Here is a 24,600-nt window from a genome sequence, read left to right as displayed (position 1 = left end):
TTGTTAGCTTGTAAACTAATTGTACTTGCCCAGACTGTTATTAAATTGTTCATTGTTATTTCTGTTATTAAATACACTGTTTATTTATAGAAAAATATATAAATTTAATGTTTATTTTTGAGAATAACTTTTAATTGCTTTCTATCTGTTTCTGTGATATGTTTATGTATCGGTTCCTTTTAACTTTCAATATTTGTTGTTGACAGGAACTTCTAGGGCTTGATGTGCTTCACAAATTCATGTGGGTACGTCTCATAGCTCGAATGTTCGAGGCTATGGCAGGTAACTTCGCTTACTCTGGTGACATCCATCTTTTCCTGAATGTGCTCAATGGAGCAGTTATCCTTCACAGTGAAGATGCATGTATTCTACGATATGTCATGGCTACCTACATTAATGCAGCCCATAACTTCAAAAATATATTTTCAACTAATGGGTAAGTGACTAACACTGTCTTAAATTTTAATAAACCTTCGTTGCTGGAGTTAATCAAGGAACGCAATAATGCTAGGAGTGAGATCCCCGGGTTCCTTCATTTGTTACTTGAGTTTCAATTTTGTTTGCCCTGGCTCATTCTGTCTGCTGTTGGCAATAATTTGACACTGTTGGACAAATGCTTATCATTCAAAAAGAACAAAAAATTGTTATGTAAAACTTTTGTTATGATTATAATATCACTATAATACTGTACTAATTGAACGAGTTTTTAGTGATTTAGACAGTTTAGAATGGCCATTAAAATACTGATGACAGCTCAAACTTGGCAGACTAACCTCAGCAAAAATAAATACTACCATTGATTAGATTAGGTCATTTATTTGGAATAATTGTCTGTCATTGTTTTGTTTTTAAGTTACAAACAGTAAAACCTAAATTAGTAAATTAGCATTCTTAATGTTTTCCCTTTAAATTTCATCATCAAACAATTATTATAATTTAATTTACTATCACTGGTAAATAAATACAAATTTTTGAATATTTATTTTATTATTGTAAGGCCTTTCGGAATCAATGATATATCAAAATGTATATTTATTTACGAATGATACTAAATTAAACTTTTTTCCAATGCCCCAAGATTCTTTATTACCTTTATGTGACTACAATTTTAAATCTTAGTTATAAGGCTTACATGGCCATGTCATAACCAACATCAAAGGCTTTGCATGTATTATAAAACATTGCTCTCAAACTAAATTCTTGAAATATTTTAACCTTGCTATGGAGAGCAATTTTTAGTTAACAGATGTTTTTAACCGAAACTCTCAATTAAAATATTTCAAGTAGTTGATTCTGTAAGAAAACTTAAATTTTGATGTTACAATTTTCAATGTGTTATTTGATATTTACACTCCAATTTTACTTATTAGAATAAGTAAGATCTCAAATTGAAATCTTATTTATGTAGACATAAACTTGCCTTGTAACACACACTTGTAAACTTTATCACAATTTACTTTCATTAGTTTTAAAAATGCAGTTAGTTGTGATCTACATATAGAAACTTCTATCAAATTAACTGTAAACTGTTTTATCTAAATGTGTCAGTACAGAGGAAATGGGTCAAATTTTAGTTCATCAAAAATGGAAAATTCATGATGATAAATGCCTCTCAGAATGTTTGATTTTCAAAGTTTTTGGCCAAATAAACTCTTTATATTGGACATGGCTTCAAGCATGTCATTGTTTAGGGAAAAATTTGCATGATGTATCAATGTATCATTATTGTAATAAAGAAATAAAGGAGGAGGTAGTATAAAAATTGTTCATGAAAACAAAAGTAATTTTTATTACTTAGTTTGATCTTCATATCTCCACCTTGTATTTCTGAAGTATTAACTTACTGAAGATGAATAATGCATGAAACTACTAATTATTAAGAGATTCATCAGTATACCTGGTCACTGGATCAAATTACTGAAGTAATTTGTCAGCACAAGTTTGAAACTGCAATAGTAATATTTATATAATACCAAGGTAATATACTACTAAAAGGAACAACAAAACCAAATGTTCCATCCTATTTTTGATTTCTAAATTGTGAATTATCAAACTTTATGATCCTTTTTTAATTTATATTGGACTGTTGTTACAAAAATTAAGTTAATTGTATAAGTTAAAAGTATATTGAAATAACTAACATAACATTTTAATAACTACAACTAGGAAATTGGTTGAGCTTTATTATTTTTATTTCACAAAACATGTATTACAACAAATTAAATTTATAAACATGGACATCTAAATCTTAACACCATCAGTCATCTAATTACCATTCTTCTGGTAAACTAATTTTTAATTGTACTTTCAGCTATTTTCTTATCATTCCTACTCTGCTTCAACTGTATGCGAGCCACCAGACAAACAAGCTGGTCACCAGGACTGTGGAGTATGTTGTCAAGCAATTTTATTTGATGAATCGAAAACCCTTCATCCTCCAGATGTTTCGGTAGTGTGTCTGCTATTCTTGATATTGATGATACTGCGCAATTTGGTGATGCACATAAGGTATCATAAAGTTAATTAGTTTAGTTAACAAAAATTCGAATTTTTTTCATGTATATGGTTTATTGTTTACTATTATTTCAACATTATTAGAATATTTTCTAACCTCCAGAGGACATTTACGTTTGAATTTTATTCATTATAACTAACTGGAGATGGGTCGATTCCAATACTTGATACTTTGATTTAGAACAGTATCGATGTATCCTCTTTTCACTCGATTCCAATAACCAATATTTTCAAAGTATTTTATTTCAAAATAATGAATAAAATCAACACAAGTGCCGTAATATCATGACTAGTGATGTGTCAAAGCTGAATCTAAAATCTACTGAATCTTCAAATAAATTTATTATTGAAGTCTATTATTTACTTATAGATGTGGACACCAGTCTATAAGTAAATTGCCAAATCACTAGAAATATGTGATTGCTGTAACTTCTGTATGGATAAACGTAGATAAATAAAATAATTACAATAGTTTTTAAATAATATTTGGCTCACATTTTGAATTTTATATATTTATGATTGCGTATCAGTACTAGAATTGGAATCAAATGTTTTTGGTATCGGCTCATCCCTAATAAATATGGTGATATACATTTTTTAGAATGGGTTATGTTCTTATTTCTTACTAAAAAATAATACAGGAATCAGAATTGAGAATCAAGACCATAATGTTGGTATCAGAATCAAAATGTTTTTTAATGAACCCATCACTAATTAGAACTTTTTATTGGATTTATACTCTTTCATCTATGATTTAAGTATTAACCCTTTCAGTGCTGCAGTGTGTACATAGTATAAAATATGCATAAATTACCAGCGTCCACTTAGTAGGTGATTCATACTTTATTATTATCCATATATTACGTTTTTTTTTTTAACTAACCATTTAGTTCATGTCATTCTCCTAAAACCAAACTATCAATTGTTATTGATTTTTCTCTTTCACTGTCTCTTAGTAGTGATTGTTATTATTTCTGAAATTTAGATGTTTGTTTCGATAAGTAACAAAATGGCTTTTTGCCTTATTTGTTTTTTATTGTGATTCTGTATTACATTATAAGATCAAACAATTTATTATATATGACTTTTATTTAATTTTACATGCTTTTTCATATAATGTAAGTGAAAAAAATATATAAATACTGTATATACAAAAATTTACTTCAAACTTTAAATTTACAATCCTTATTTTATAATAAACAATTAAACAATTATAGTCAGAATGGCTGGTTTTATATATATATATATATATATATATATATATATATATATATATATATATATATATATATTACCAGACACATGTAAAACTGTGAGAAATAGTCTGGCAATTTATGCATATGACTTGGGGAAATGATAGTGGCACTGAAAGGGTTAAAATAGCCTCTTGAATATTGTGCATTTGCTTTTGGTAGTGCTTACATTTTTTGTTGTCTATAACTAATTGTAATACTGGATTTAAAAATATGTTTTACCAGAAACTTAAACATTCTGCTTCAGATGTCTATTATATTTCTTGCACCTTTATGATACACAAAGCTTTTACAAGTCTATGGGTGATACTCAGTTAAAATTATGTTTTAGGCAATTCAAAGATCTTTAGTGACCCACAATCTAATATGATTTCTCCAGCCAAAAATCTGTAAAAATGTAATATATTCATATAGAAATCAACAAAAACCATTAATTGAATGAAATTTTAAAATAAAACAGTATTTCTACAAGGTTGTTGGCGGATGATTAAAAGACTTGCTGTCTACAAGACATTCTGAATTTGTTTGACAATGGCCAAGATGTACTCAAAAACATTATTTGAACTTGTGCTGATTCTTGTGTGTTAGATAATACCCTGAAACAATAGCTTGATCACCACAATGTTCACTCATGAGTAACAATGGTAAAAAAAAACAACAGAACTAAAATATTAATGTATATTTTTACAAATTAACATCAATAAAAAAATAAATCTCAACAACACACAAAATATCTCTCTACCATTAAACCTCAATATTCTTAACCTACATTGCACGCATCTTTAATCTGAAAATCCAATTAAGTGCATTTAATATATTTTACTGAAAACTACACAAAATACCAGTTTAAAATATACATTTTTTAATTTTCTAGGGTAGATTCTCGAATCTCCTACTATATTAATGGGTATATTAATTAATATATTGCTGCAGGTTCCGTCATCCTGTCTATTCAGCCTGCTGCTTAGCCTGGAGACTCCATCACCTGATCCTCTTAACATAGGAGAACTGGTCAAAGAAGAGAAGCCCCTGCAGGCTATTGACTTTTGTTATCATGATGAGAGTGAAATGGTCACTGTGCTTGACTGTATCTCTCTCTGTGTAATGGTGGTTGCATATGCAGCTGACTCTCTTAGAGCACAACAGATGCTGGTAAGTATATTCCACTAATACTTAGATCTAGATATTTATGTCCAGTTATGCTAAATTTCAACCCACCTCTTTTACACCAATTCTGTTGATTGAATGAAACTTACGTAATCTGAGAGAATAAAATCTTTTAATATTTTCACTCAAAAAAAGAAGAAAACATAGTGTAATAACCCAGTAACAAAAGTAAGGCATATTTGGATAAAGACATGGTGTGATATTAATTTAACAAATCTCCAGGCACATGAAGAGAATTTGTAGCTACTTCATTCTGTTTATAACACAGTTAGAGGAACTTGTGACACCTTGAACCCAAACAAATAATCACCTATGTATTATAACAATCCACTATCAACAGTCAACCTTTCAAAATATAGGCCTAAATGTAATCTAGTAATATGATTGACTAGTTCATCATCATCATAATCTGAACTACTTTTGAATGGTTTTTTATTTTGCAATCATTCTCTCAATAATAAAATAGCAAACATTACATATTTTATTAGCAAATTTTTAAAAATTGTTTTTTAAATTGGCAGACAATTCTAGAAGCGGTACTTCCTTGCTATCTCCAGCAGATTCGTCTACCAAGTTACCGCAGACTACAGGAAGGAAAAACTGAAAGAGAAATAATAAGTCAGCTGGCGATTGCTATAAAAACTCTTGTAAATAACTGTGAGGGATTAGCAAAGTAAGTATCGCAAAGTGAAAACAGCTTTATTATAAGAGTAGCAATAGTATTATCTTGTCAAGTTATCAGTAACAACCTTGCTTTTTGTAATTATTTTATTAATAGTAATTTTAAATTACTAGTTCTTTCAAAGTAATTTTTTTATTTGTAAGTTATTTGTTTATTTTTTCAGAGAATAATTTTCGCCCTCAGTGTTTGTTCTTTAACTCATTGATATAGTAATTATTCTGTCCCCTCAAATCCTGGTCGGTAATTAGTAAAAATGTAGGAGTTTTACCCTTCTAACATTTGTACTGTTTGTATTGACTAATTGTTGAATTAAAACATTATTTGAAAGGAATACTTTTTTGTGCTATGATCATAGTGAAACTATTAAAGTCAAAATTTAAAAAGTTTAGTAAAAAAACTAATATCAATAACAAAAAAACAATGTTTTCAATGAGGTATGTTATTTATATTTTTTTGGGTAATCCATAACATTTCCTACAGAGGAAAACCAAAATAATTTTTAAAAATTTAGCAGATTTACCTTTTTGTTTTTTAAATGTTTTACATAAAAATCAACAGGTTGATTGACCTACATTACATAGGATTACATTAGACATTTTATGGTAGTAAGTTTATAGTTTACATTTAATAAATAATTTTTACAAACTTAAAAAATCTATTCCACACAGGTGAAGAAGTATTTACAATTTTTATATAGTTTGTTTTTCTATTATAGTGATTTTCTTGTCTTGAAAAAGTGTTCAGTGATACAGTGACAATTCAGCCATTCTTTTGTTGCGGACGTGACAGTTACACACCTTCTCATTAGAATAAAAATTAAAGTTTTTTTTTTTCTATAAATATTTAATACCAAGCAGATAGACAAATGTGTATACAATTTTCATCCTGAATATAAAATACATAAAACATTATTTGTTTTAATGCCATATCTAATAGAGTTGGTGTTACGGACGTGACGTGAAAAGCACCTAGGTTCTGACATAGTATGACAACTGTTTAAAAGTCTGTTAATTATTTGAGAAATATGCAATTTTAAAATTATCTGTGATAGTCTTAAGAAAATTTCCTACTGGGAAACATTAATGTCTAATCAGAAAACATTGGAAATAAAAAATAAAAAAAATGTAAACATTGTTACGGACGTGACTGGGGTTTGTTACGGACATGACAATAAAGTAAAATTTCTCATTAAAAACCATTTATTTGACACAATGCACACTTTAACATATATTATATGTAATAATATAATTAATAATAATATAATCATGTAATATATGTGTGTGAGGGCTAAAATCGCCATGGGCGAGGAGAAAAAATCACCGTGAGTGGTGGAAAAACTTTATACCTGATCTAAAACCTGAAATAATGTAAAAAAATTACAAGAAGAATATTACTGACTAGTCAGTAACAATAAAATAATAATAATAAATAAAATAATGACTAAATTGTCTTAGTGACAGAGCTTGACAAAAGTCCAAGTCCTAACTTTTACAGAGCAAACATCATTTTTAAACTGGTAAAGAATTTCTACCTCCCTTGGTAATTATATCAGGTTTAGGCAAAATGCCAACGATCTGGTCACAAGATATAAAGCTTATGTCATTTTCATTAGGCTTAAACGTAGATTTGCCTCCATAAGGTTCCATAAACATAACTTCAATTTCACGATCAGGCTTGTACTTCTCCTTGAGTTACTGCCACAAAATTCAAAGTCTTTTTACCCGTGGTAAATGAGACGACAAGGTACACATCCAGCTTCAATTCATCAAATGTGTATGGAGCAGGTTTCGTTGTAATTTTCTTCTTCTTCTTTAGAGCTGTCCTCAGAGTCAGTATACACATCCTTAAACCTATAGAAGCGGTCATGATCTTTTGTTAGAGTCATTGAACTAGAAGGGTTGTCTTCTTCTTCACTTGAAGGTTCATCACTTAAAGATTCTTCTACAAATTGGAACTTTTAACATCAAATCAACCGATGTCTTACCAATGACATGTAGTTATCGTCATACCCCTGAAAGTGATGCATAGATTGTATTTTAGGTATCTTCAATCAGGTTGTCCCATCTTTTAGTGAGGAGTGTTGCAACTGAATCTACTTCAGCCTGTGGGACAAATAAAATGACAGTCTCTTTGCACTTTACTTTGGCTGTCTCATAAAAATCATAAGGCGTGCTCACAAAACATTGCCTCCCCTTGAACTTCCCTCCAGGACAGTTCTCTTGACAGAACCTCCCACTCCATCAACTGCCCCTTTGCCGTGCCCCGAAGCAAAAAAAATTCCACTCCAACGTAACTCCAAAATCTTTCTCAGCGTAGCAGACAATGGCGACATTAAACCGGCTCTTAAATTGGCCTGCACAGTTGTCTGAAAAAAACAATCAACTTATTTACTTGTGGAACTACCTTCCTTAAATTTAACTATAATTGCCTTCATAAAAGCAAACACTGAGTTTTTGCTGTGTTTCAAGTCATCACTTATGACAGCAAAACTGTATACTTTGTCATTGTGCCAAATACAACAGGTAAATATTGTAGTTTGGTTATGAGCCCAGTGAGCGCTTTGAATTTCATCCTGTTGGATGATCGAATAATTTTTCTGCAAAGTCTACTTGCATTACAGCACTTTTGGGGTTTCTTGGTCAAAGATTTTTTACACTTCTCAAAGTATTGTGCCTGTACTCTTTTAATATATGTGTGCGTCTTAAATGCAGCTAGTTGACTGTTTAATGTTAAAAACCATCCTCTTCAACGTTTGTAGTATTTTCTACCAACTTAGGTCTATTAGTATTTACTGTTTTTCCACTCCTTCCACTTGAGCCTTTTTATTCATATCAACATCAGAACTCAGCAGAGTCCTCTAATTTTTGAATACAGTTCTCGCATTTCATTTGTCATACAGGTCACTGATTCTGTATCACAACAAAAACTGACCCTAAAAGCTCATTATGAGTTTTTGGGAATGCAGGATGAAATTTAGATATTGGTTCAATCAAGAACGAGAAGTTGGCGTGTTTAATGCAAACACATACTGTATGGGGCATCTCACTTAAGGGCAGGATGTGTTTAGGCCGCAAGCTATAAAACTTAGATTTTGAAATCTTCTCGTCTGGATGCGAACTTTTAAACTGTTCATAAGCCTCTCTAATTCCATAAACCATATGGCGAATTTGGATCAGGCCCCGTTTCCCAGTAAGAGGGTCCTTTACAGATTTTGACATCCCTTTTTCCTGGAGCCTGACGGCTAATCTCATCATTGTTAAAAAAATTCAATCACGCTCTGTTTGCACTCTTCTGATAGTTGTCTTGATCCAGATTTTCTTGTTTTAAAAAATATTTTTAACTATCTCAGGACCAAAGGTTTTCATACATTAAACGCTTAAAAACTGCACGTTTTTTTTTGACGGACTCTTAGGCAACAAAGCTTTTACCTTCTTCACCAGCCTTTCCTAGGGTTTCTTGGACTTTTGTAAGAGCCAAGATCAGACCCAGAGACTTCAACATTAACATTTTTCTTTCTCAACCTGCAACGACGCTGTCTTTCCCTATCTTTTTCCCTTTTTAGGAGTAAAAGTTTATTATCACCATGTAAATCTTCTTTTTCCTTAGCTCTGAGACGGCTCTCTTACGCAACTTATCTTTCTCAAGATGCTCTTGCCACTTAGTTGGATTTTCCTTCTTCTTCGCTCTGCATTTGGGCAACACGATCTCTACTCGACATTTTCTGGAAAAAAATAAAAACAGGTTTATATTAGTTTTAAATAACCACTCCAAAAACTATAAGTTTAAGACAATAACATAACTAGAGAAATGTAACCTCTTTGTAATCAGTAGGCCTAAGCGGTGATCACATCTGCCCACTTCATCCAGTTGCGGTGGTGGGTATGTCCAGTAACTCAGTAACTGGCGAATAGGAATGCCCAATGAAGACAAGTGAAGGTTTAACCTTTACTGTTGTTTAGAATCCATTAAAATTACAAAATACTGTAGCTATCTAAGGGTTTGAATATCACCACTCACCCCACAACCTTAATTATATTGGCATATTTTACTCAAACGAAAGTTTAATGTTTAGCACACATTTTTTTAAGGTTGGAAACACAAGGCACCATGTAAGCCTAGGCTACTGAAATCACTGCAAGGTACAAAAACAAACTTCAAGTAGGCCTATAGGTTTTAAAAAGCACACACAAGCTGTTAAACACTGCCTTTTCCATATCAGACAAGATAGTATCGTGTTTAAACAGTACGAGATGTCACGTCTGTAACACTTATTTTTTGTCGAAAATATTTTTATTCATTCACATAAAGACTACCAATTAATTAAAAAAAAGGTACACTCCTAACTTTTATAAAATTTCATGTTGATTAACCAACTATTACAATTGGTATTTTAAACTTTTAGTAGTTTTTTGTTACGGACGTGACATCAAGAATTGATTTTTGTATTAGTTAAAAAAACCAGCAAAAACTTACCAAATCAAAAATGGAAAATTTCCCCCCAGTTGAAGAGAAAACTTCCAATCTTCTTGAACCATAACCTCAATTTTGTTTGGAGGGAAACTGATTAACAATGTATCAGCTGTCCAAAAAAAAACATATGTTTGGTTACATCTAGCCAGTAAGAAAGCTACAACTTCAAAGCTAAAGAAAATGACAAAATAATTTTTTTTAATGCAAAATATTATCAGTTCTACTTTTATTAGATGTTTTGAAAGGCTTTATTAACGGTTATATTAGGAAATTCAGTAATTAATTTTTATACCCTTAGGTGTATGTTTGAAAAGAATGGCTGAATTATAATTCAGTATTCAGTGTTTTTATCATATCACTGTCATAACACAGTCACTATAAAGCACTATTTAACCTTCATAATCACATAAGTTTACGGTTTCATCACAATAGGTAATGTAAACTAACTATTAGATAGTGTAAAAAACATTCCAAAGAAACAATAATTGAAATGAAAAAGAATAATAACCAGAATATCTAGTCTCAGACAAATGAAATAAAAATACAATATTCTGCCATAACCAGTAAAATTGTGTTGTCTGTGTTTATATTTAAAGTGTTAAATATTTAGAAAGGACATTTTAACAAACAATATCTACCGATAAATAGTATTGAACAGTGCAAGGTTACATAAGTAGCAAGTGTCTCGACAATCAGTCCCAACCCACCATACGTAACCAGTATGTGTCATAATTTACCTGACATTGGTTAAGAAGTCAACAGACAAACAATATTAATTTCCAATTACACAAATTACTACAGTAATAATCTTGATAGACAATATCTGATATTTTTGTATTTTTTAGTTAGAGATCAGAAGTGAAAATATATTTTAGTTAAGAGATCACAATTTAAAAGATACTGTGTGTTTGAAGGGTCAAGACACATATAGAATATTTCCAGGGAGGAGATTGGCTTATATATCTAAATTTAACTTGTACTTTAAAACCACAAGAATTTGCATTACTAAACTATATACAATAGAACGTCAATAATCCGGATTAATTGGGACCAGACCCCATCTGGATTATTGAAATTACCTTAAAAAAAGGCCAGTATACACTATTTTAAGTACACAAACATTTTAAAAGTTTATTCTCTTATACAGTAAAGAGTTTAGAGGTGAAATTAATCAAAAACATCTTTTATGTTCAAACACTGTATTGTAATTTGTTAGTAGCAACACGTGTACAGTAAAAAAATCAAACACAATTTGAGATTTTTTTAAATGTGTAATAGGTTTTTGAACTGCAGTAGTGGTTTGTTTTTTCACAGCTAAGTCCTTAATTTGTTTTAAAAGAATCAGCTGAGTGGGTGTGTCCTGCCAGTTTCTCCACTGCTACAAACGCTTCAGAATGAGTCGGCTCTGTTTCTCCTGTCTCATGTTCTGGGTCGTCACTGTCAGATTCCATTGTTTCTGTTTCCTCAGAAAGAAATTGCTTAAATAAACAACCAAAAATAACTGCTTTCTTTTCCTGCCTTTACACAGTACTGTATGTATGTTACTTACAAAAGATTATCAATCAGAATGTTGGCAAAAAACCATAGGTACTCTACAGTACAGTGTACTTTTTATAACAGACTCCTCATCTCATCGCTATGCGCCTTTTCGCCATTGCCCACTTGACGCTAAGGAACATAGTGCAAGAGCAGATGGTACAATGTTTTAATTTTTGCTAGATACAAATCCGGATTATTGACAGTCCGGATTTTTGATGCCCGAATTATCGACGTTTTACTGTACTGTAAATGCGTGTCTTGTAAAAATGTCTACTGAGAAATTATCTCAAAATGGAAATAAGTTTAAATACACCCTTATGTCTTAGTTCTTAGAGAAATTGACAGGAATCAACCATATTCTAAATGAAAATTGAAATATTGCAAACTGTGAATATGTGAAAAATTTTAGTCTTCAAAACCATGAAGCTCAGCTGAATTAAGCTCTATTACGAACTTAGATTTGTGAACAGTTCCTGCATATTGCTCATCAACTAAGTTCAGCTGTAGGCCATCCATTAACTCAAAATTCAGAGTTCACAAAAAGTTACTCTGACAAATTGAATTTTTTCACTGTTCTGCTGTAAACACATTTGAGAAATTTTAAATACAAAGTAAAAATGTATCCCAAATTACTACATTTGCTATTTATTTTTATGTATTTTCAAAATTATGTAAAACAAGCAAATTCTAAATAAAAACATGCAAACAGACTAAACGTCAATAATATCCCTTACTCTCCTACCTAATCCCTTCACAGGTCTCCCTGAGTATTGTATGTGTTGAGTTATAACATATAAATCTAATCAAAATTAATTATGTACGTTTGTTTATTAAGAGATTTTTAAGCTAACGAGATATATTTTTTCTTTAGTATATAAATACAAATTAATTAAAAGTTTAATAGTAGTGTTGTCTGTAGGAACTACAATGGACCAAACCCATCAAGTCCAGAACACAAAGGATCTAGCCAGAAAAACTACAGTCGTGCTCCATACTCTCCTGGCTTTGACTTTGAGGAGGATTCCCACTCAAAATATTTGAGTGATCGAAGCAGAACTAAAATGTATCATGAGAGAGACATGGAAGATTCTGAGGTAGGAAATATAATCAACTATTTATTGTTGGAAAACAGTCCTTAACAATACACATGTGTGTAAGTACCATGGTAAAGAGTTCATAAATAATATTACTGTTTAGCTTATACCGTAAAAAATTAATCAAGTCTTTGTAAAAATCTAAAACTAAAAAGAACACAAAACATGCAGTGACGGCCCATTCTCAAAATCATTTCTAACTGTTAATTAGAGCTCTTCTTTGTAGTGTGGATGTTCATAAATATTCTCATTGTGTAATGCTACACATTCTTAATAGAATCAACTTGACTTTATCTATTTCATTTGGCTCATTGTTGAGGCAGACAGTGAGTTCATGAAGAGTTTAGTGTCTTTTGGGGTGGCAAATATTCCTTGATCTGTTCTGTTCCAGTCTGAACAGTTGTAGGCGTATACATTTAAATGATGGAGCAGACAGTGAGTTCATGAAGAGTTTAGTGTCTTTTGGGGTGGCAAATATTCCTTGATCTGTTTCTGTTCCAGTCTGAACAGTTGTAGGCGTATACATTTAAATTATGGAGCAGACAGTGAGCTCCTGAAGAGTTGTGTCATTTGAGATTACAGATATTCTGTGATCTGTTCTGTCCCAACCTGAACTATTGGATATTTCGTTTAATTTAATCCAAAGAAAATTGTATTCTCTTTGAGAGGTCTTCTCGTTGTTGATATCCAATCAATAATCCCATGTTGTCGATCACCATCTTCAAGCCATTTCACTCATTAAATTTACTCCAAGTACATTTTGTACAGAAATTTCTAAAATATCAGTTAAAAATGTAAGTTTAGTCTCTTTTGTCTTATTAGTTCCCTATTGTAATTAATCAAATTTTCAATGTAATTTTTGTAATTAATGTAGTATTATTTAATAACAATTTTTCATTAGTTTTGGCTACATAGATTGCATCTTTCTTTTTATATTTTCAGTACTTTATTATAGGAGGAGTTTGAAACATATTTACAACTAATTAGAAATTTAATGTTGTAACTAAAAACTACAAACTATAAAAATGTATTATTAGTATACCAAACACCACATGTTTAAAAACTGTATTAGACTTTTTGTATTTGTGTTAGGTACATTTATGTTTTTAGTACATAATAAAATGATTTTAACTGAGTAAGTAACATTGTGCTCAACAAGACATATTCCAGGATGGCAAGGCTATAGACCTTCTGAATCTGCAGTCTCATAGTGTCAGTATTTACTAAAACTGAGTAAGTAACATTGTTTTAGGTATTACGCAATGATTTCCGGCGACCACGAGACGTGCTACTTTCCCTTGTAGCAGACTTTGTGACAACATGCACAGCTCGGCTGGTAGAGCTCAACAAGAAGTATCCCCAGGATGGCAAGGTTGTGGAGCTCCTGGATCTGCGTTCTCACAGTGTCAGTATAAACTAAACCCTACACTAACAACCTATCTTTTATCATACTGAAGAAGTAACAATTGTTGCTGATATGTTAACTTTGGTCCCTGAAGTACATGTTTTGCATTGGAGGTCTAAAAGATCAACTGAATACACCATTCAAGTTTAATTCAACTTCTAAGAGTTTTATTATAAGTTATGGTGGTGAAATTTTTAATTTATTAAATTGATGAAGACAACTGAAGATAGTAAATTAAAATTCCAGACAATTTTCACAAAATATCAAATAAAAAAATGGGTGAGTCTTTACTGGGTAAATCTAGATATTCGTATGAAGAAGAATACTAGATTTCGTCTATGAAACAAAAGACGTCGGCAGTCTATAGAATTTTATGCATGACGTCAAATGATGTCGGCAGTGAAAGTATTAAATATTGTAACTCTTTTAAATAAAATAAATAAACAATATTTACATATTTTAGAAATACGAAGTCAAAGCTTTACAAACAACTATATTTCAATGTAATACATCTTTTTACACAAGTCTGTGGAATTTCAAAGCATTTGGCAAAATAATGAAAAGGGCACGTCCGCACTATACGGATGTCAGGAATTGACACCATATTTATGACGTCCGTATTACACGGACGTCGGGGTTAAAAGTATTAAATGTAATATGTAGTGATTTTGTCTTTTAAATTCGTAAAGTTAAAAAATTCCTAATGTTTTAAATAAAAAAGTAGATTCGTTAAAAATTTATTTTTGAATTAAAATCTGATCATAATGTAGTGTATTTTATCACAACTTAGTCTCTGATTGCTTTACAGAGACTGGCGGATGTGGCTCACACTCTACTGAAAGTATCTCCATATGATCCAGACACAATGTCAGGCAAGGGTTTGCAGCGTTACATCACACAGCTACTACCCTCCACTGAGTGGTCTAATGAGGCTCTCAGGCCTGCGTTGATTCTCATCCTCAGACGGATCGACAAAACATTTAACAAGATCTACAAAAAACCTGGAATCAGAGTATGTTAGTTTTTAAACAAAATTAAATAGATAAATTATTATAAAATGTGAAATGAAAACAATATTATAAAGATTCATACTGACTTTGAGAGGACTGCTGTATGTAAAAGAGATTCCACAGAAATTTGAACTAGAATAGGTTTTAATCAATATTCAAGAGTTGCTTCATAACACAGTTTGAACTTTATACAATTCAAAATGTAGATAAATCTGGGAGTGCTAAAATGTGTTAGTTTCTCCCATACACATAGTACAGAAGAAGATACTAAATGGTAAGAAAATCCATAATGTGTTTTAGATAAAAGTACCGTTTAAGGTACCTACAGTTTTAAAATGGATTTCTTGAAAACACTTTAAACACAATTGTTAGAAATGCGTTAATTTTTAACAGTTCAGTACTGAATTTCATAACTGGAAATTAATAGACAAAGACTAAGTGAATGTTACATTTAGTACAAATGTACAACTAATTGAATAAAAACTGTTACTGGTGTTATCTTAGTGTGGTATAGTCTATGTTTTCTGAGCCTAAAATGTGTTGCCTGCCCACTTAGAGACACACAGATTGGGAAGCAGCTGGAGGATTGCTGAGAGGAGTCTACGAGACACTATCCCGGCATCCCTACATTGTTCACATGCAGAACCTAAAACAACTGGTGTCTACTTGCCAGGTATGTTATATTTTAAAAGTGTGTTATTTCTCTATTAGAGACACGCAGATTGGAAAGTGGCTGGAGGATTGCCAAGAGGAGTCTCCGAGACATTATCCCGACACCCCTACATTGTTCACATGCAGAACATTAAAAAACAAGTGTTTTCCTTCCAGGTAAGTTATATTTGCCTACAAGTGTGTTATTTCCCTGTTGGAGACAAACAGATTGGGAAGCAGCTGGAGGATTTCCAAGAGGAGTATCCGAGACATTATTCCGACACCCCTACATTATTCATATGCAGAACATAAAAAACAAGTGTTTTCCTTCCAGGTAAGTTATATTTGCCTAAAAGTGTGTTATTTCCCTGTTGGAGACAAACAGATTGGGAAGCAGCTGGAGGATTGCCAAGAGGAGTATCCGAGACATTATCCCGACACCCCTACATTATTCATTACATTAGGTGATGAAGGTTACTTCTTATGATACTATCTCTTACAGCTTGCAAGCAGTTTCACTCACAGCCTTGGGATTTCTTTTTCATTGCTGAAGCAGTGTCCTGGAAATGATGAATTCATGTTTCTGTGGAATTCTCTACATGCCACCTTCTCCACATTGTTTTGGAGCTTTGTTTTGAATTAAGCTTGATCGCAAATGAATGTTGCATTCTGGTCCAAACAACCATGATAACTAAATGGCAAAATGTTGTTGACAGATTATATTATTATTCAATGTTACTAATTGCCCATAGCTAACAATACAACTTCAAAAAGTGTCCTGTTTCCTTGAATCATCCTGTACTTTTAACCTGTAATTTGCATTAAAACATTGATAACATATTCAAGTATATCTTGTATTTAATAGTCTATTTTGAAAAAATAACTTTGTCATTTTTATATTTCTTAAATGGTATGTCAAAAACTATAAAAACAAGAAATATTTTGCTGGGGAGTTTTAGAAAAAATTACATCTGGGGCTTAAATGTCAATGGAAACATGATTATTTCAAAAAGTATTTTTTTCAGCTGCAGTTATCATTATCTTGGTTCTCAATAACTAAACACAGATAATAAACTTAAAAAAGGACCATATTTATGACTTCTAAATAGAAATTGGTACAATTATAATACATTTTAAATTAAAGACATTAATTTGGAAGGTAATATAAACATTACAGTTAAGATGTATTCAAATAAATGATAAGCATTGTTTTCAATAATAGTACTGTTACTTTTTAAAACCGAATGACGATATAAAGCATGTCAGTTTATGTTTCTCTAGCTTAAAATTACAGTTCTTTAACAAATTTTGAATTTGGTGTTATTTGAACTATGGTCTCTTTTGAGTTTAATTAGATTTAGACTTGATCTTTAAAGTGTACTATGCTTGTAACCGTTCACCCTATGTCAAAAACTGCACACCATCATTGGTCCAAAGACAACAATATACATTGGCATGAAGCCAACATAATACATGATGAACATTATTTCTTTAAAAGGATATTAATAGAGGCAACATACATTAAATTGGCAGACCAACTAATCAGTTAGCCATCATTCAAGATTAGGCCACTTTGGTTGCCAATTCTGAAAAATTAACTAAAAAGAAAACCAAACAGATTAGATATTTGTAATATACCAATGGAGAGTCACAGTATGGTTTTAAGAAATTCATCTAGAATGAACCAATAATAAAATAAGGGTCCACTCCTGTCCCTTTCCTTTTTTATCCACCATCTTGTTTCTGCCGTGAAAATCGCCATTTGCTATTGGCTTCTGGTCAGTCATAGGAGGTTGGTCGACGAATGCAGACCTATTGTGACCTGTATTTTGTAGTTCAGTTTTAATAATTTGTGTTGTGTTTAGTTTTTTATCAAGTGCATGTTTTAGAGTTAGTGTAGTTGACACACAATATGGTGGTTGTGATTCCTGACTCACGCTTGTCGCAACGGTCTGGTATGATCTGGAAACGTAGTGTTACTGATTTTTTGTATCACTGAACAGTTACAAATGTCCAGAAAAATCCTGTTTCCTTCACAATGCTTCCATCGTCAAAAACAAACTTCAAACAAGGAAAAGATAGACTTGTCAAGGCATTTTGCTGTCATTGCGGTAAGGGTTAGAAAAAACTTATTGAAGTAAGTTAGTGAATAAAACAAAAAATTGTTTGTATTCGTCCCCCTCTTTATTTAACAAAATAAATGTTTAAAAATAAGTGAAAAAATCTCTCATATTTTTGTTCCTAAACTTTAAGGGGAAAAATAATTCCCTCCCAATTTCTGTCTTGACTTCAAAAAACCACTGCTCTCTCACGATTAGTTCTGCCAGTTTCACTTTACCAAAGCATGTTTTCCCCACCACAAATTTATTTTTTTCAGAATTAAAATGTATTACTTTAATAATCATCTGTACAATGTGTCATGTGATACCTCTTCTGTGATGTTATTTTCCAGTCTCTAATACTTGGAGAGAACAGTTCCCCAGTGGGTGAGAGCCAGTCATCAGCCACAAACGCTCTGATGAGTCAGGTCCCACCCCCTCACTTCTGCTCCATGGTCGTGCGTCTAATAGCCCTTCAGATACTTGCTGTTGGGGTAAGTTACATTTTTAGAATTATGTATCATTAAAATGACTTTTAATTCTTGTATACATAAATACAACACTATTTCTCATATGTGTTCATATATTGTTTTAGGAGTCATACACATTGGAACAAGTTTGTGGAGGAGTTTCTGTTTTTCCCAGCCATGAGAAAACAGAGAGTATGCTCATGAACTTATTGCTGCCTCTCTGCTTAAGAGTTGGAAGTGGGAGGAAAGGTAATAAAAACTTTGTCATTTAGAGTTACGTTTAAACTGTCTAAAGTTGATAGAAACAATATATATTTATATTCTGATTTAGACATGTTTTATGACACTTGTTATGAGTTTTTAACTGCAGTCATTTGCAACAGTAAAACTTATATACTTTTGTGATGTATTTAGTATGTATGATATATTAATTAACATTTTATCCAAGTTGGTATTGTATACTAGAAAATAAGCCAACTATACAGTATATTTGTTAAGGTTAATTAGTACTCTGGCTTGTGCAGTGCAATATCTTTTGTGACCACAACAAAATTAATTTGTACTCATTAGATCTTACAAACGCAAACAACTTGATTATAGTTTATTAATGGAATATATTTGTTAATAATTAATTTTCATACCTTTAGAAATTGAGAACCTCTTGTTATACAGGGTTGTCCAAAAATATGTTACCACTTATATGGGTTTCACTTTTATTTTATTAACATAATAACACACACTATTTTACAAGTCCAAATGAAGTTAATGTACTCATTCCACCTGTATTCCTTCGTTCTCAATGCATTTATGAAGTCTTTTCACCATACTGACCATAGCTCGTTCACACATTTCCTTAGGTATGGAGCGGACAACCGTGGTTATGCGTTCTTTAAGGTCATTAATGTCAATAGGTCTTGTAGCATACACACGTTCTTTCACCATTCCCCATAGCCAGAAATCACATGGAGTCAGGTCTGGTGACCGTGCTGGCCACGCCAATGGTCCAGCTCTTCCAATCCAGCGTCTACCAAATGTATCATCCAGGTAATTTCGAACCGCTAAGGAATAATGCGGTGGTGCACCATACGTTAACTTTCGGAGAGGATCGTGTGTGCTCTCTTCGATCATGGGGATTGTATGTACCCCAAATGACGCAATTGTGCTTATTCACATTGCCGCTGACATGAAATGTGGCTTCATCCGACATAAAGAACACAACATTAGGGTCTATGTTCGTCATTTCTAAGAACACTTCTGCAGCTCGTACACAAGCAATTTTATCAGCATCAGAAAGCGCCTGTACCATTTGAATGTGGTACGGCTTCATTCCCAGGTCTAAGTGAAGAATTCTTAAAACACTAGTCCGCGCGATTCCGGTTTCCATTGCTACTCTCGTACTTGACTTCTTTGGGCTATTAATAATTGTGCCTTGAACATTTATGATGTTATCTTCCGTTTGAATACTTCTGGGACGTCCACTGTTCCCTTTACAATCATTGGTCACAGCCCCTGTGCGCTCAAATTTCTCATGAATTCGACGGATAGTTAAACGACTTGGAGGATCCTTCTGAAACCATTGTTGAAATTTGTTTCTTACAACTGAGGGAGATCCGAATACTTCCATCCAAGCTGCTACCTTTCTTCTCTCTTCCAAAGTAAGTCGGGTGGCCATATTTAATCTGCAACAACAAAAACTTAATGATTATATAATACCATTTAAGTGGTAACATATTTTTGGACAACCCTGTATGTGCATTGTATTCAAACGAGCTAATACTAAATATTTCAAGACAAATCTAAACTTGCTTTTTATTGCTTATAAAATTCATTAAACTTTTAACTCTTATTTCCTTGATGGACAGACCTTTAGGCTTTAAAAAAGTGTTAAGTCCATGTGAGGATTTTGGGACTGAAATTGTGTGTGGTAAGGTTAGCTTTTGCAGCAATTTGTACATAGTGATTTTTTGTTTAGAATTGTAATCTATTAAAATCTTCTCGTATTGACATTGTTTTTTTTTATTGATTTAAAATTGAATTTGAATTATTGAGTATTTTCTTCATTATTGCCAGATTTTATGTAGCACTAGCCGTTACCCACGGCTTCATATGCAATTTTCAAAATCCAAGTCTTTACACTACTTAGTAAAAGTACTGTTGATATAATATGATATAGTCCTATAAAAGTTTTCAAATGTAAGTAGGTATACTTCAGGTACATATTATTTCAGTGTTCACAGTTAAGAAACAGAAGGTCTGAGTGACCATATTTTGCACATGTAGGAGCATTTCTGGTTCATATTTCCAACGCACAGATGACTGCCTTGTTGTCCCATTCAAGAAAATACAAATACATGGTCATTGGAAACTTACTTCAAGCAAAAAGTGTTTACTTCTAGCCCTTGTCATATACTTTTAAGATATCTCCAGTGTCATAGTACAGTTTACCCGATGAAGAAAATACACACACATAAGTAGGACTGAGAAACCTATTACAGTCTAGAAACCTACCTACTCCCTATCTACTTCCAGTATAAGTGGGAAATCCTTATTAAGTTCAACCAACATTCCAAAATAATCCTTTTAATACAGTTTTAAGTTTTATAGTTGTTTTTTGTACTGTATTCTGGGGAAGAATGGATTTCCGAGGCATGTTACTGTTCATTTCTCTCATTTTCCATAAAGCCACTGTTGATATTTCATATCACAATGTCAAAGGAGCCCATCAGTTTGGAGTAACTTGTATGGAAACATTCACAACTTTGTTCATTAAGGTTGATTTTGTAAACAGTATTTAAATAGTATTTACAATGCATTAGATATTTTTAACTCGTCACATGCAATCTTGAATAAAATTTAGGTATTAACTTTGTATTTGTTATCTGCATTACACTACTGATCACGTGATGTATACTTAATATTTTATAAAAATTAAATTTAAACAGATGTTTCTGCAATTTGTTAAAAATTCAGCTGAAAGTGTCGATAGCTGTTTAGTGTCACTTAAATTTGGATTATAAAACAAATAGTACCATTTTTTGACGTGACAACGTCTTAAATTAGGTTGCGGCTCGGAGTCACTCATGAAAAAGTGTAACGCCCGGTGGTAACGTTACGATGCCCGTCCAGTGGGTCCACCGCACGGGATCCGCACGGGATAAAGCAGATAACTGTGGGTCCGCCGCACGGGATATAAAGCAGATAACTATGTTCATTCGTGAAAATGTGGAGTGCTTAGATTCGTCATTTACAACAACTACAACAATAAAAGTAAATAATTGTACACTGATATTTCATTATCGTAAACTATGATTGATTGAGTAATTGTTAGATTGACACAAAAGTTGAGAAACTGAGTTTATAGGTTATGTCATACTATTGACAAATGTTGATAGTGTGAAGTAAATTATTAGTTTAAATCACTCTGCAATCAATCGTAATTCAGTCGATTGAGAAGAAACAGCGCGTATTGCTAGTCAAACATTTAAAATAACAAATTATAACCTCTAACCTGTCATAACAGTGCGACCAAACAAACGAACTAAACCGACCAATCACCACGCGCGGAGTTAGAATTTAACTGTGTTTAGCAAGAATTTCAAATTCCAATTTTAGTAAATGTTTTATTCAACTTTACCATTTACAATAACAAATTTTAATTAATTTCAAATTATGTACAATGTTTTAGTAAACAAAATATATTTCTATAGTTAAAATTTGTGCAATTCTTATTTTCATTCAATTCCTTGTTCCTATTGTGCAATTTAATAATATTCATATCAATAAATATTCTACCGAGAAAAAGACGTTGTCACGTAAAATCTTCGCCCGTAAAACCGACTTTACAGGCAACCATAATTTTTTTTTAATTCTTCAATGTCCCATGTATCTTTTCTAATCTTTCTCTTCATATAAACCTTCCTTGGATTTCAAAAAATATTTTATAAAAAGAATTAGTCAAATTGATCCAGCTGTTCTCCAGATTAGCTCTAAGCAACAGATTTTGGGATTCATTTTTATTTATTAGAAGATAACATTTTACTTCTTTGTAATCAATTTGTAATGTATTTTTGTTACATTTGCCACTAGATAACTAGCAATCACAATATTTAACATGGACAAACACAATACCAACTCCCTATGGAAAGTAAAATACATACTATTTATCCCTTCTATCCTGGAAAATCATATATTTCCCTTGTAGACAAAGTATAAACTCATTGAGTCTCTTCCTCATGTTTTTAAAAGGTTTGTTATCCTGGTTCTGTATGAACAACAAAATATTTAATTTTCTCTATATGAGCTTTTTACTAAAAATTGTATTAAGTTGTATTTTCTTAAAATGAATAGTGTCAAAATGTTGTATCATTATACTGTAACTATTTTTTGTTGAACAGATGTACACTGCATGCGACAGACAGACATTAGCTTCACTCTCACAGTTGTGTTACATGCCATGTGTCCTCCCACCTCCAAGAGTGCAGCTCTCACCATCAAGTCCTCTTCTGATACCCGGACTGGTTCTTTTACTTTTTTGGCAAGGGAAGCCAAAACCAGTCCCACTGTTTCTAGATCAGTCTATCAGGTTGCATTTTTGGGTAAGTTAAATCAACTATAGATTAAGTTCTGCTCAAATTAGTGGACAATTAGCAATATTTTGATAGTGTCTGAATCTTTTAGGAGAAATTACTCTTATGAATGATTATAAAGATTGGGATTTATCATAGACTTTTGCAGAGCAATTTTAATATTTTATATTGGTGTGTTATAATTTTTATGGTGCAAAAATTAAAGATATTTGAATAACATTTAATTTTGTATGTATTATTTATTGTATTGTATAAGTTTGACAAATTTATAAAACAAAACATATTTATATCAAAATATGTGAAAAACATGAATGTGTGTGTGCGTGTGCACATGTCTTATTCAGTAAAACCTTTAAACATCTGCCATTTTGTACTGGATTAACTTTTTGTAAGTACTGTTTGCTGTATTCATCCTCTGTTTGACAACCCCTTTAAATTTATGTACACTTTAATCTATGCTTACATTAGATGTTTTGTCAAACTCCTTGCGTAGACTATCCTCTGTTGGATGTGAAGAGTCACTACATTAAAAACTATATATTATAATCATGTTTCTTCACATAACATAACATTTATGTTAATAACATGTATACATTTGCCAAAGTCATGTATATATATAAAGGTTTGAATTAATAGGGCTGGAAGCCGAGTATTATTACTAATGGATAAGAATATCAGCAGGCGTACCTTTTGAACTTTCTTCTAGAATCCACTGAATTGTAAGAAACATAAAAAACACATATTCAAAAAATGTTTGATTGCAGTACCAGTTGACTGTACACTATAGTGTCAAACCAGAACACTAGTGGAAAGTCAACGATAATGTTCTCTATAAGTTGAGAAAGATTGTAGTGCAATCAAAAGTTTTCTAAGTATGTGTTCTCTGTGTTTCTTTCATATCAGTGGACCCTGGAAGGAAATGTTCAAGGCCTGCTGACTTTTCTATTAGTAATAATCCTTATGTATAAATAAAAAATTAGATAACATTTTTAAATATTATTCCTACTATTGTACTCTTTTAATTTATGCTGGCTTATGTAATAATAATTATAATATTATAAGATTGTTCATATTTTTTATCTGTCATTTTTAGGTTTGAAGATATTGTTGGTGTGTTTTGAAAATGATTTGGTTAAAGACTGGCCACGGATCGCACGTACCATTCGTGACATGAGCAAGGTGCACGAGGCACGTCTTCTGTACTGGAACTTTATAGACTTTGTAGTCTCTCAGAGATCACCAGTGTTTGTTCTCCTTTTACCATTCATTAACCAGAAGGTATTTTTATCATATTAAACATTAAACAATATGAGCAACTTACAAATGGATAACATTACTGAATTTATTTTCTAGACTTACTGACTGAGGTACTAAATACTTTGCTTCAAATTGATAAATTATATAAAACAACTTGTCTTTATGTACTTATTTACTCTTCATACACCATCTGTTTCACACCTTATTTTTTAAGAATTTAATTTAAGTCTTTTCAAGTTGCTCAAATTTTAATTTTTTCAAATTTTGTTGTGTATTTTTAAAGTATATGATTAAAAAAGTTTATATTTACAATCATTTCACATTAGCTTTTATAAATTGTTAAGATAAGAAGATTATATTGCATGATGGTTTTATATACTGCATGAATATCTTATTGTGATAT

The 24,600-nt window shown here is 31.8% G+C and overlaps 2 protein-coding genes across 2 annotated transcripts; both read left to right on the top strand.

The window, feature by feature from the left end:
* Positions 1–206: 206 nt before the first annotated feature.
* LOC124374358 (protein unc-80 homolog) lies at positions 207–2,453 on the top strand (the record flags this gene model as incomplete). Its single annotated transcript, XM_046832586.1, has 2 exons — positions 207–436; positions 2,312–2,453. Coding segments are annotated over 2 exons (372 nt in total), but the record flags the coding sequence as incomplete, so codon positions are not given.
* LOC124374357 (protein unc-80 homolog) lies at positions 2,452–24,251 on the top strand. Its single transcript, XM_046832585.1, has 11 exons — positions 2,452–2,508; positions 4,701–4,919; positions 5,456–5,607; positions 12,545–12,719; positions 13,972–14,124; positions 14,933–15,136; positions 15,691–15,807; positions 18,238–18,378; positions 18,480–18,603; positions 22,749–22,949; positions 24,034–24,251. The coding sequence occupies exons 2-11, from the start codon at positions 4,836–4,838 to the stop codon at positions 24,234–24,236; spliced, it is 1,554 nt and encodes a 517-aa protein (XP_046688541.1). The 5' UTR covers positions 2,452–2,508; positions 4,701–4,835; the 3' UTR covers positions 24,237–24,251.
* Positions 24,252–24,600: the final 349 nt, after the last annotated feature.

This window comes from Homalodisca vitripennis, unplaced genomic scaffold, assembly GCF_021130785.1.
Source record: "Homalodisca vitripennis isolate AUS2020 unplaced genomic scaffold, UT_GWSS_2.1 ScUCBcl_8050;HRSCAF=15997, whole genome shotgun sequence".
Lineage (NCBI taxonomy): Eukaryota > Metazoa > Arthropoda > Insecta > Hemiptera > Cicadellidae > Homalodisca > Homalodisca vitripennis.
Note: the sequence above shows the minus strand (reverse complement) of the source record. Positions and strands in the feature narration are given on the sequence as shown.

Bases quoted from the DNA above. Each gene is read 5' to 3' on its own strand.
- LOC124374357 (XM_046832585.1), top strand. From the start codon at position 4,836: ATGGTCACTGTGCTTGACTGTATCTCTCTCTGTGTAATGGTGGTTGCA. The intron at 15,808-18,237 runs GTATGTTATATT...GTTATTTTCCAG, and splicing joins AACTGGTGTCTACTTGCCAG to TCTCTAATACTTGGAGAGAA. The intron at 18,604-22,748 runs GTAATAAAAACT...TTTGTTGAACAG, and splicing joins AGTTGGAAGTGGGAGGAAAG to ATGTACACTGCATGCGACAG.